The 14511-nt window shown below is 39.2% G+C and overlaps 1 protein-coding gene across 2 annotated transcripts in view; it reads left to right on the top strand.

Annotated features, from left to right (window-relative positions):
- The window catches only part of LOC145985455 (spondin-1-like), a 129647-nt gene that overhangs the window by 87421 nt on the left and 27715 nt on the right, over window positions 1-14511 (top strand). For both annotated transcript variants that reach the window (XM_083119523.1, XM_083119522.1), the window contains exons 3-8: window positions 2879-3119; window positions 4700-4844; window positions 5215-5427; window positions 7926-8049; window positions 11373-11503; window positions 12532-12745. In XM_083119523.1, coding sequence (XP_082975649.1) covers window positions 2879-3119; window positions 4700-4844; window positions 5215-5427; window positions 7926-8049; window positions 11373-11503; window positions 12532-12745 — 1068 coding nt within the window. The remainder of the gene's footprint in view (window positions 1-2878; window positions 3120-4699; window positions 4845-5214; window positions 5428-7925; window positions 8050-11372; window positions 11504-12531; window positions 12746-14511) is intronic.

The raw sequence follows: 14511 nt of genomic DNA, 5'->3' as shown, positions 1-14511 counted from the left end.
TCGTCTACTTGGTTGAACGTTATTTCCTTGCACCAGCCCGATATCGAGATATACCTGTACTACATCTAGTGTCCAAAACTGCAGCAAACTAGACACACGTCTATGCTTCGTCGTATCCCGTTTCCCATTAGGGCAACGTCTGTCGCCGAGCACTAGGGAAAAGGGGAACAAGCATCACTCGTGAAGATGGTTCTAAGGTTCTCATAGCATATTTTCACGTATTTGTTATTCCCTGCATGCTCCATGTAAGAATAGCATTTCTGAATATCCGTCTCGACGTTCCTCTCCCATTAGAATTTTGATTGTGCTGGTTTGCTTCGGACGAGAAATACGATACTCTACTCGCACACTCCTCTGCCTGCTTCCAGACTCTCGTAGACTTAAATTATTTTTACACGTTTCACCTGGTTGTTCTACATCTACACTGAAAGAGAGAGAAGGCTATTCCAAACACGCCTTCCTCGTTCTGGCCTCAATTGTGTGATACAGTTTCGAATTGTGGCTTTATTTCCGCAGTTTGCCTTATTTGCTCAGAATGATAAACGAAAGTCTTTTTCCAACGGTTGAATAAAAATACAGTGCTAACGTGGAAACCTTAGCGGTTTTGCTTTTCATTTTGCTAGGACGTAATGCAATTTCTTCGTGGATGCGGGTTGCTTAGTCATAATGAGAGCGGATTAGAGTAAGCAATGCTGAAGCAGATTTCACAGTAGCTAACTCGCAAAACATTGACCCATTGAGGTTCCTACAAGATGGAGCGCCACCACATTTCAGCAATTGTTGCGCGCAGTTTCTTGGACGAACATTTACCTCGGCGGTGGATCGGGTGTCGAGGACAAATTGAATATCCCACCCGATCAGTCGATCTTTCTCCTCCGGACATTTTTTCTTCATAACGTCATAAAAACTTAAGTTTGTGCAGAAAAATAAACTATCTGTTGCGAATGTGAGATGAAAAATTGCTAACGCCTGCTCACAAAATACTCCAGTTATGTCGCAAGCTGCGTGAATGTGCGCAGAAAAGGCTAGAAAACAGCAATGAGGAAGGAGAACATTTTAAACAGTTGTTATAATTACTGTCGGTATACTGTTACGCACAAAAGGACATTGTCTTGAAACTCAACAGCATTTTCTTCACTAAACAGGCGAATAAGTTCTGTCAAGAATACTGCATTAGAGTGCGCGTCAAATCTCCTGCATATGGCGATAGCCAATAGCAGCGCACTGCAGCGGTGCCATATCGAAATCTCACACGGAAAAGAGAGTAGCGAGGTGAAACAGGTTCTGAACTAGGTAACGCCGCACGTCTGTAATTCGCTGGTGCTGTTCAGCCGTTCGAGGCCATACGCAGGAGATTTGACTCGCACTTTAGTACTAATGCTCCATTACATTTGCGTCACCCTATACTTAGTACGCTTGGAAGTTCGTCAAAGTCCCCCATTTTTCTTATTCTTTTTCTACAGAATTTCTGCATTACTTGCGGAAATTTGCATATATTGACGTAAAGCACATATAGTGGTTCTTTAATGCAAAATTAAATGGCGCCTCGTTTTTTAAAACTTCCTCGTAAACGACAGTCTGCAAGGAAGTAGAGAGTTGTGCGGAAAATTCGAAGACTCTACTCCACTCTGCTCCACTAACGAAGGCCCGCTCAGTTTTTCTCTCGTGCTTCGGTGACTCGGCTCCATTGAGAGGATGTAGCCATGGAAACTTCTTCCGCCGTGTGAGCAGCGATTGTTGCACGTCATGTAGAAGGGAGCGACGAATAACGACCGTTTCGGGGAAAAAAGAGACTTCTTCGGCAGAAGCTACTTCGGACACAATAACCGAACATCAACATTTTTTTCCTTTAATATTTCTTTAAAATATCGGTACATTGGTAGTGCGTGCGTCACAAGTACTAAAGCTACAAGAACAGTCGATGTATTCGAATAATTTGTAAATGTTTTTGTCTGTTGTTCAAAATCACTATTTCCAGTAATTCTACGAGGGTCAGTCAAAAAAAAGTTGCACTTGCCCATATTTTGATTAAATCAATCAATCAATCAATCATTTGTGAATTGAGGACTAAAAGTGGTAAATGTAGTAAGTGCCAAAAGCGAAAGTGTTGGGAAATCGCATCATTCCGCACATCAGACCGTAAGAACGTTCACACTAGTGACCTCTTTACACGCCCTTTGAGCTACTTAGAAAGCTACCAGCCACATTTCACAGATTAACGTGGAAAACTGTGTTTGAATTATTGTGGCACTTACAGCGTTTACCAATTTTAGTCTTCAATTGTTCAAGCTTGTGCTATAATCTATGAAAAAAATACATCCTATCTATGGAGTGAATACTTCCTTACTGATGCTAGAATATTTTCATAGTGTGGTGAGGTAGGCACCAGGTGGTTCGGCATGTAAAAATTACTTGGTAAGAAATTATTATACAACATTAATTGGCAGTTGACTTACATACCTACATATTAAATATGATATTTTATATATAAGATACATAGCATCCATGTTTGAGGGCAAAGGAGTTTCTGAGTTCAAAACTGGCGATCTAAGTCTAGGCCCGTTACTTAATGACACACGCATTATATTACGAATTTATTGTATATCAGTGATTTTTTTTACTATAAAATCAGTACTCAAAGTCAAGTATATTATCATTATCATTATATTGTTTTCAAGAAGACTTTATTTTATATCGAGTGGGGATTTTGTAAAATATATGCAAGGACAAAGCTCAAGTTGCAATTCATATATTTGCATTATCTAATTAGTTCTTATTTTGCATAATCTACATATTGCAAAAGTTAATTGCGGTCGAATAGAAACACTGCACCAACAGTATCATTTTCATAACAGAAAATATTTTTCTCTCGTTTCAGTGACCCTCCAGGGCTCCCGCACCCATGACTTGGTATACAAGTTCACGGGGTTCCTTCTGGTGGTGGAGCCTAAGGACTCCGTGGCGGCCTCCGTAGGGACCTTCCAACTCTTCGGGGACGCCCTCACCAAGTTCAGCGAGCGCTGCCTTAACGCCGTCACGCAGACGTCCTCCTTGGCTAAGACGGAAGTGCAGGTCCTGTGGACAGCGCCGCCGACGGGAAGCGGATGCATTATGTTCAGGTGGGAATTTCAAACGAGGTCTTCTGAGCGATCTTTATGTTAAGGCTCTCCTTTCGGAAAACCGCTATGATATTCCAAAATCTGAAAAATTAAATTTGCTTAAAATTCCTTCTAGAGCATTTATGTTGATCTTGTCTGGTTTGCTTTGCTGTTATCTACGTATTATCAATAGTTTAATAGACTTACGTAGTCACGAAACTATTGAGAATATCTAGGCAACAGCGAAAGCAAAACATTTGCAGGTTCACGTGAATGCTCGAGAAGGAATTCTAAGGAGATTTTTCAGAATTTGAAATATCATAATGTTTTTTTCTAAAGGAGAGGAGAATTGGAAAATATCTGCCCTGGCATCGACCAAAGGTCCAAACCGTATCTGAAGCCCTTCTGGTGTTGTACAATTATAATTGTTGTTCATTAATCGTACCATATTTTCTTCAACAAGTTGGACTTCCATTTGCTTTCTACCCGCCTTCTTTCTATTTTACTTCCTCAACGACTCTACATTTTCTCTCATGCAAACCGATACGTCGGGCACACCTCCCGCTAGGCTACACACACTTCACTTCACAGCAAGAGTTGCCCGTTTCCTAGCTCGTTTCTTTTGGTGACGAGGCACTCTTTCTACCCTCGAGGTTCGAGTAACTGAAGGTGAATTCGCCTCTTAGTTTTATTGGCTAATACACTAAATTTCACTTTTTTACATTTCCACTAACAGCAGCTCGTTGAAGAAAGGTAGAGACCATTAATTCGTTCCACCACTGTGATATCAATGGGAAAAACATGAAGCCTTATCTGCTTAAACATCAATTATAAATATTCGACAATCAACTTTTGAAGTTACAATTATTTGAACGAACAATAACGTATCTATTAGTTTAACGGCAAGCCCACTAATAATGGGCTAATATAATGCCAATAGCTTATAATAATTCTAACTGTTATGTACATACACTTAAATGGTATCCTTTGTGTACCACCTCCCAAAATCAAAAATGTTCCTTTGCCATCGGTGACGGACATTTGTCTTTTTTGTTCTACCGAGGTAAACCAATCACAACTGGAAGTAGAAGCAGTAGTAATTAGTAATAGTTCTGGTAATTGTTGTTTATTTACGGTTGACTTGCCTCAGTGGCCGAAAGCGTTGAACTCTGAAGTAACGGTCTCACCATCGGAGGTTTTATTCTCATCGTTGTGAATTGCCCAAGTAGGCTGAAAAGCAACCCAAAACTTTAGGAAATTGAATAGTTCACCGAATTGAAATTTTACACTAACTTGACCATGCAAATTCGAGAGACGAATAAAAATTCTAACAAGGCTTTATGTCCTCAATGATTTGCTAAGTGGGCTCAGCACTTGCTTAGTGTATGGACTAATGTATCAGGTTTTTATTCCCGGTTAGGATTACATGCTTTTTTGTCCTGAAAGTCTCCGGGCACTTGAATTAAAACTGCACTCCGAAAGACATAAGAAATATGCAGTTGTGATTCTATTTTACACCCTGCACTCCCAACACACTTCTAAGTTAGAAAAAATGTTCTCCGGCTTATCATCCACCTTTTTTCTCTGATTCCATCTTCCAGAGCCACGGTGGTGGAGCACCGGGACGTGTGGTACATGGACGACGGCCTCCTGAGCCGCCAACTGTGCGAGGACATCCGAGAGAACCAGGACGAGCAGCCGGAAGTGATCGACCCCTGCTGCGCGTGCGACGAGGCCAAGTACGAGGTAAAGTCTCTCCATCGTGCTTAAAATAACTAATTAACTCTCTAGCCTTCTTAAACCCGAAGGTTTATGGCTGCATCAACACAAGCCTTCCATCTGTACCTATCTTGGGCAAGATCAATCCAATCTTTCCATCCCTACCGATTTCATTTAGGTCCATCTCAACATTATCCCTCCATCTTCGTCTTGGCCTTCCTACGGGTCTTTTACCATTATTTCCCTCTAATAATATCTGGACATGAATACATATCATGCAGTTCCAAGTTACCAGTACAGTTTCCTTTGAACGGCAACTCTGAAAGAAGACCCCAGAAAATTAATATAATTATGATTCCTTGCCCGTTCACACATCACGGTGTCCTGTGCATTGCAGGTGACGTTCGAAGGGCTGTGGTCCCGCCACACTCACCCCAAGGACTTTCCCTCCGGCAGGTGGATGAAGGAGACGCGCTTCAGCGACATCATCGGGGCGTCCCACACGGTCGGCTACAGGTTCTGGGAGTACGGCGGGGTTGCTTCCGAGGGCCTCCGACAGATGGCGGACAACGGCACCACCAGGATGCTCGAGAGCGAACTCAAAGCGGAGGTAAGAACGTGGGAGTCGTCACAAATTTTTGTTATGGAATATTCAGGCTATTTATTCAACTTGCATGGGAGAAATAATAATAATAATAATAATTATTATTATTATTATTATTATTATCGTGGTCATGGATAGTATTATACAATAATAACTAGGGCTGAGCCGATCGGCATCGGCCGATAAAGTGGAATTTGGTTGGAATTTCTTTACCAATACCGACCGATTCTTTCCCGGCATTTTGATCTTTCACGGGACACATTCGCGGAGTCTCATTATCCTGAAAATTACCCAAATTCCAAATTTCTTTATTTCCTCCAGTTTTGTATGAACATTTTTTTTTCTTTTTATAACATAACATGTAATTTAATATTATGGTGCAATTGTTGAATATTTTAAAGGAAAATCTTGGTAAATTGATTCATGTATTAATTCGAGTGGAATACTTACACACAAATAATAATCAATTTTTCAAGTAACTTTTAATTATTACAATTTTCAAGCATTGGTATCGGTGACAGTATCGGCATCGGTTCGTGATATCGGCTCAGCTCTAATAATAATAATTGATTGATTGATTTGGTGTTTTAAGTCCACTTTATGCACAGTAAGGCTAATTGGGACTGGAACTACAGTTTAAAGTGGGGCCCGAACCACTATGTACCTCCACCGGGTATCAAACCTTGGACCCCTTGATTACAAGGCGTCGACGCTACCACTGCGCCATCGGGGAGGCCCTAGCTCTAAAAATAACTATTATAAACTAATAAAATATACCAATTTTATTCCCAATTTATTTTCATTATACCCTTTGGGAGACTTTTCTACTAGATCCACCAGGTGAGTGAATATGCATGGTGAAATAAAATCATATAAGCAAGACTGTATCTGAAAATTGAGGACTAAAAGTGGTAAACGTTGTAAGTGCCAAAAGCGAAAGTGTTTGGAAATCGCATCGTTCCGCACATCAACCCGTAAGAACGTGCACAGTAGTGACCTCTTTACACGCCCTTTGAACTACTTAGAGGGCTACCAGCCACATTTCACGTTTACCACATTATAAAGCATGGCACATTACACAGTTTAACGTGGAAAACGGTGTTTGAATTATTGTGGCACTTACAGCGCTTACCAATTTTAGTCCTCAATTACAAGCAAAAAAAATTGAAGTATTGTGCGAAATCTGTAGGCGAAACTCAAACAAAGAATTGGATTTAGTGGAGGTGATTCGTGTTAAATTTTCGAGAACTAATTATTTGATTTGGAGAAAGTGGAAGACAAATCAGCGTCGAATGATGAGAAAGAGGTAAACTTGACCAACATGCAGGAAAGGGGGAGAAGTTGCTTTCTGTCCCTGTCCTCTGAGGCAACCAATGGAAAAGTTCCCAGTCCCGATTGATTCCGATCGCGTGAACCCACAACCAGCTAAGAGGATCAGGGCGCTGCAGAGCTTCCGTCGCACGCAACGCTGTTTCATCTTTTTCTCTTCTTCTGAAGCCGGAAACTTTACTTGCGGGCTTTTTTAATGCTACGTATTTAATAAGTAATTGTCTTCACATTACTCATGTAATTATATTTGTATTTGTGTACTTGTCTTCCTCGATAAATATTGTTATTTATTTATTTATTTATTTATTTCCTTCAACAGAGAAATTCTTCTCCTTTTACAGAAGGTAGCCAATAAAAATACAAATAAAAATACATAAACAAGAGAAACACATAATATAATACAGTGAGACATAAGACAGGTAGAACACATACACAAATATAATATAATGTAATATTATCATTTGGTCGTTAATGAGGCTGTCTCTATTGAAAAGATATCATCATTGGAAAAGATTTTAAGAAAGGCAAAAGCAAGCGGTTGTGTTATATGTACTTATATATACAGTAAAAATAGTAATACGTAATATATAGTGCATTCGTTCTCATCTTTTCTAAAACCATTTACATAGACTACATATAGTAAATTCAGTCAGAAAGAAAGAAACATTTTCATTATAAAATATGCTTCACATAATTATAACTCCACTCTACTAGTTAGAATACAATACCATTGTTGTAAGAACGAGGTGTAAATATGCTTTCATGCTTCAAGATAGCGGGAAAAACGATTTTCCTTATCATGTGTGAATAAAGTAAAATTCAGTGAAAATCGTTCCGGGAATAAAAATATAGGATTTAAATTTTTAAATTAATTTTAAAGATGACTATAAACCGTGAATTAACTCTCATTGAAACTGAGTCAGAAAACAGGTTAGGAGAAAAAGTTATTTTTCTTTTTTATTTTAAGCTCTTTGTGCTGAACAAAATTTGGACTGCAGTTTAAATTTCTACACCGACGACTTTAGTGATTCCAATGGGAATTAAACCAAGTTGCGCTTGATGGTCATTGGAAATTGTGGTTAGGTCTTACATGTAAAATAACACAGTAAATCTGAAAGAGAGGTTACAATTTAAGACCTTCCTGCTTTGGACTGACCGTTCCTTTCTCTTTTCAGAGCGAGCACATCCGCACCATAATAAAAGCACGAGGCATCAGCTATCCCAACGTCACAGGGAAAACATTCGCTGTCTTCAGAGTCGACAGGCGGCATCACCTCATGTCCATTGTTTCCATGCTCTGTGAGTCTTTACTTCTCTTGTTATCCAAAGTTCATATATTTGGAATGCTTATCATTACACATTCTTGCACGTATTTATTTATTTATTGCAATTTCCAGTCCAGCAGAAGCCATTTTAAACCGGAAAGACACAACAGTAAAACAGTACCCTGTGTTAAAAAGAACACACGAAACAAGATAAAATAAAATAAACATAAATATAAACATAAGCAAGCCAAGACAGTACCAAGGTAAACAGATTACTTTCACAATGCATTACTTATGTACAATGTTTTCAAAGTTGGTGATAAAAGACGAATATGAACTGAAAATATCTACTTGGTTTGAGATGATATTGAATTGGTTCGGTAGCCTATGGAATAATGAACGTTGAATGAGTGATAGTCTGGGAGTTGCAGTGTGGAAAGTTTCCTTGCTCCGTGTTTTATGTCTGGGCACTCTGAGGGAGAGTTCGTGGAGTGGGATGCTCCATCTTAGGTTTCCATTAATGATCTTATGTAGTAATTTCATATCTGCAACGTATCTACGTGATTCTGGAGTATTTATGTTTAAGTTTACAAGCAGATCTCTCTTAGGTAGGTGTCTCAGGGCCGGCACTCTATATCGAACGATGGAGAGGAAAAAGGTTAGAACACGCTCGATCTTGGAGGTATGAGAAGGGGCAGCCATGTTCCAGATGGGTGAACAGTATTCTAGAATGGGGGACACAAAAGATTTGAAGTAAATGGAAAGTGCTTTAGGGTTATGGATTTCGGTGAATCTGTAAAGTAAGCCTAGCATACGCATTGCCTTTTTTGTGATGGTTGATATGTGATTATCGAAAGTTAGATTAGATTATCTATGAGGATACCTAGATCTCGGTGTTGTGCTTCTTTTGCTAGAGGGATGTCGGTGAGTGTATAATTACCTTCAAGAATGTTTTGCTTCAATGAAATTGTTATGTAAGAGCATTTCGAAGAGTTTATGGACAGTTTCCGTCGCTTGCATGTATTTCGACGAAGGAAAGTGAAACAGTGTTTTAGAAAGTTTCTTTTTAGTAAGTGGACATATTTATTTGTATGTGACATATGTTTCACCTCTGCTTGTGACTGTCATAAATTGTGTGACAATAATTAAACTTTTCTTCTGCTTGTTCTTCAATTTCTTCGGTGCATTTAAACTTTTCTTGCTCATTGTTTCGTTATAATATATTACTAAACAGCATTATCGGTTTATTTTTATGGGTCTCCGACTTGAATGTGAGCGTTAAAGCTAGTTGCACATTCATTTCGAGGAGCTACTTTTTTTACAAATGAACGTGAAAACTTTTTACTATACGTGGGTGACGACACAACTACTACAATATACTATTCTGAATAGTTATTTGCCTTATTATGAATATATTATAAACATTGCTTGTTCTGGATGTTATATTACTACTGCCATAAATAATAATTCTGAACTCACAAGAAATTTAGTACCTATAATTGTCCTGTTTTTTCTGTCCTGTAAAAGTTTATATTATATCATATGTTAATGTGATGTATATTGGAATATATATAAAAAAATTACTGCTGTCTGTAAAATGTAAACTCACTCTCCCGTTCAGTGTATGAGTGCAAGATCTACATTGGACAAAGGAGAAATATGACAACCCTTTTCTAATCTGATGGCCAGTCATTATTTTTCATAATGCTTATGATTATCTTCACATTAATGAATCCAGCGTTGGTTTTCTGCAACTCTGTCTTATGTACACCTATTCGAGAATTGACCTACCATTTAGAGTGGATCCGAATCATTAAAACATGCTTCTACTTGGAATCGAACCCAAGAATCCCTTGATTATACAAAGGGTGCGTTTCGTTGAGAATCACTAATTTAACTCTTAACTATCCTCTGTTATGATTACGTATTTCGTAAGACTACCTGCAGTTGGAATTGAAATGACTATGTCCTCAGAGCAGCCGGTACACCATTTCCACAACTTCTTCCCTGCTACAGACCTCAGATGGAACGAATGTCTCCGTCCATTCTGCCCTCGTCTTTGCAGTTACATTGTAGCTTCAACCCAGGGACCGGAAGAATAGCTTCGCTTAGCGACAGCAAAAACCAATATCGATACTTTTCATATTCTCGGTTCGTGCAGGGGATCAGAATTCAGTTTGGCCACTTCCATATACTTGGCGCTGGGGTCGCAGCTGGCGGCGGGAAGGCCTTAAAATCCATCTGCGGCCCAGAATCCCTTATGCAGAATGTCTCCGCGTGGGGAGGGAGACTGAAATTTGAATCCGTTCTCCAATTACATCCGCTGCGCACAGATAAAGTCATCCGAGCCGGTTGCCAAATAAGCAACTTTCGTCTTTCTCTTCCGACATGTTGCATCGATTTCAAAATCAGTGCAACGCTACTTTTCCACAGTTGGGATTAATTACAAGTGAAACTAACAAGCGGGGTCTTCCATCAGGGAAAACAAAAAACTAATACCCCAGGTGTTGGGCGCTAAGGTCAGCCAAGTGACTTTTGGTCAGCTCATAGTCTCCCATCGCCATCAGAAACGGTCCATTGCAGTGTAATTTGGGTTGCCTACATATAAGGGGTCGGTGGTTTCTCAACGGTTGGGTTTATCCGTACCAAGTCGAACGATTTGTGATACCAGAGTTATCCAGGGGTGCTTAATATGTTTCTCAAGAATATATCAAAGGAGTTAACTTGAAGTCTGTAGAACCACTTATGTGGTAGGCTGCATTCCTTACAGACTTTCTTACAGTATTTGTCTTTTATCACTCTCGCCTTGTGGTACGAAGCCCATACTGGTTCGGATTCCACTTAAAACTGTAGGTCCAGTCCCGATTAGCCTTACTATGCATACAGTGAACTTAAAACACCAAATCATTCAATCAATATTTTATGACGCGCACAACAATACTAAATGAAACAAAGTCATACATTGAAAGGCATGTTGTGAGGAATATGTGAAAAACGTTAGAGAGCATACACATATAGACATTTTCATCTCGCATGGGGGATTGATTTGCTACATTCTGTTGTAGAAATAGATTTATTGATTTGGTTTATTTTACTATGCTTTATTGCCACTTTTAGCTAATCGCGAAGATGGGGATGAGTGATGATGTGATGAACTTGATGAAGGGACACTCACACATAACACCCATGTCCAGGGATTCAAACCTGGAACCCCTTGTGAAAATAGAAAATGCACATATGTACGTGAAAATCCAAACTCCCTTTGAAGATTCGGCTTTCGCCCGTTCGTTTGCACCGTGCTTATAGATACATACACACTTGTGTTTGTGTATTCATGTAACTTTCTTACATTTCCAGATCCCTCTCCCGACTGGATCGTCGGGGTTTCTGCTCTGGAGCTCTGCCGAAGGAATTGCAGCTGGGTTGAATACAAGGTCCTCAATATGTATCCCTGGGACGCAGGGACAGACAGCGGGGCAACGTATACTGTAAGTAGAGCATCTTAAAGAATGCAAGAAAGAAATGTCTTCTCGCAAATTATATACGATATAAGTTTCGCAAACAAATGAATTTCGTTAAACGTCTGCAGTATCAACCTGTCCTTCAGTCACCAATCATCCATAGGAAAATGAGTCATGATTTTGTTTGTATAATTAATTATATTATATTAAATTAATAAATGTACTGATATTATTAACAGTATTGCGAAAGTTATTAAATCATCTTTCTGTGCTGGTACGCTAATTTGAACTGAATTGTTTGAACTTTTGTTTTAAGCCCACTTTATGCACCGATAGGCTAATCGTGACTAGACCTATAGTTTAAAGTGAGATCCGAACCAGTGTGCCAAGTGTTTCCACCCCTTGATTACAAAGCGACGACGATACCACTACGCCATCGGAGAGGCCCTTAAATTAATTGAAAAAATACACAATAATGGTTTAAAAAAGTTGTACAGTATGCTGTATGCTTAAATAGTGTATCGTAATAAAACTCATGATTTTAAATTGAAAGCCAAATTAAATTTATTTAGTAGAAATCTATATTTCAACCAATTCATGGATCGAGTGAGTGTGTAAAATTACCTACGTGGAGCCACGGCTCTTTGAACTAAAAACTTTCAAGGCATTTAGGTTAAAGGCACCTAGGAGGAATTTGCACCTAGAGATGGACCAATGACAAAACTGAATTTATGAAAGGACACATCGATCCTCAACACAAAGCACATGAAAATGAAATGCACGGTCTTTTATATATATATATATATTAGGCAAGTGGGAAATGAGCAAGCATATTTACAGGTCATGTCCTATAAGAATGCGAGGCAGCATACGTCACACCTTGTAATTGTCCTGTATTATAGCAACTCTGGGAAGTGTGCGCATATGTTTTGGTATTTTGTTATCTTGGTAATTTTCAATTGTTTTTCTCCAAGAAGTGTAGCAAAGAGGTAAAATGAATTACTGCTACAGAGAAACTTGGTTCTGAAAGTCCAATTCTGTTCGGTTTTTTCCAGTCTTCCAAAGCGCCGACGACACCTCGAGAAAAAATCTCCCGCATCACGAGCTCCTTCCCCAACGACACACGCTCTCCCTTCTACAGTGCCGCGGGAGGGGAGATGAAGCCCCTCGCGCGCCTCTACCTCACACGCCAGAGGCTGTACGAGAAGAGCTGTGCGGATGACTCGCTGGTCGATCTGGAGGATGACTACACAGGCGACATCAAACGACGTAAGTACGAACTACCTCCGCGAACTTTCCATTCTACCAAACATGGGTTCCCTCCGGATTCTATCGTCGGATTTAATTTTTATTATTGTTATTTAGTGTCGCTTTTTTGCCACCCTTGACTCATCGCATTTTACTATTGTCGAAATTAAATGGGTGAAACTACAAACACACACACACACAATATTTGTACATCAACGTAGGTTCGAAATCATGACCCTTTGCACATTAGACCACACAGCAGGTAAAAGGAAGTCATATATTGTTTCATGTGAGATGAATTAAACATGCAAATCTATCTTTCTGGGTATTCTTTCTGATATTTCCAATGTTACATTCAAATTTACTTATTATTAATATACAGTATGCCCGAGAAGTCTCCGTACCACTAGTCGCATGTACAGTAACCCTCGTTAACACAAACTCGCTTAAGACGAACACTCGGTTAACATGAACAAAATGTTGGTCCCGGCATGGATGTATTATATCTTATAGAAAGTTTTATCGGTTAACGCGAATTTCGGTTACAACGAATTACGAACTGTTTTTTAGTTCGTTGCGTCATTAGATCTCATTTAACACGAACTTTCAAAGTTTTTCATATTTTTTTCTGTTGTTCCTCTGTCGTTCCTCTGCTAGGTATGTAAGAAATCGCTCAACAATCTCTATCATCTTGTCAACAATCAACGTATAGAGTATAATTGTAACCAACAGATTCAGATCAACAATGTGTTCAAATGTGTTTTTCTATTCTTTAAAACGTAGCCAGTACGAGTAACATCAAGTTGCAAGCAGTTTGACGGAAGTCATGGCCAAGAGGAAGCAGACAGGCATAGTTATGCAAACAAAACTAAAAATCGCCGGTTAGCACGAATTCATATAACACGAACTCTTGATTTTTCGGTCCCTTGGGATTCGTGTTAACGAGGGTTCACTGTATCATGTTCCGACTGTGTTGAAAGTTGGCAATTGGCCAGTGATCTTTAATATACAATTTTACATTCGCTTAATACTCGCAGGACAATTGGTAGCGAACTAACTCAACCTGTTGATTACAAGCCAGGACGCTCATGATTTTAGGTGCTTGCTTAATATAATTAGTAGACCTCGGATTTTTAGATTCTAAAAAGTGTACTTTTTAGTGTACTCTAAAATAGGCTCGAAAAATCCTAAAATAGGTTAAAAAAACTTAAAATAGTTCAAAATTCCTGAAAAATGCTCATTAGGTATAGTCACCGACAATGAAAATGGGACACCTATATCCTGAAATCCCTTGCATAGCGTTATGTGTGTTGCCTAACCCTAAGGCAATGGCAGAACTTACCACTGGAAATTTGCTATTAAAATCCTCTCTTTGCCGTATAGTTAGGTAAAAATATTTTTCCATGTTATCCATAGTCAAACTCCGCAATTTTGTCTGTGAGGAATGAGGATCATCTTATATGCTGAAAATAATCTTTCAACAAAAACATAGTGAGTGGTGGAAACTTCAATGCTGAAATGTTAGTTTGCAAGGCGTGAATGCCACAAAGCTCCGAGCTGACGCGAAAGTAAGCAATACCACACAGATTACACCACTTTGGATTGTGCAGGTAACAGTGGCACCAGACATTTTGCTTTGTTTAGAGCTTTGAAAAATCACCATTGACTTGGTGGAAGGGAAATCGACAGAAAGTACGTTCCAAACACGTTCGTCATTGAATTGTTTCGTGACCAAACAAAGCAAATGCCTCTGTGTGACATAAAAATTCTGTAAAACCTTTAAAAAT

The sequence above is a fragment of the Lepisma saccharinum genome, chromosome 3 (assembly GCF_977018435.1).
Source record: "Lepisma saccharinum chromosome 3, izLepSacc3.1, whole genome shotgun sequence".
NCBI lineage: Eukaryota > Metazoa > Arthropoda > Insecta > Zygentoma > Lepismatidae > Lepisma > Lepisma saccharinum.
The sequence above is the reverse complement of the archived record's forward strand: the minus strand, read 5'-3'. Positions and strand labels throughout refer to the sequence as shown.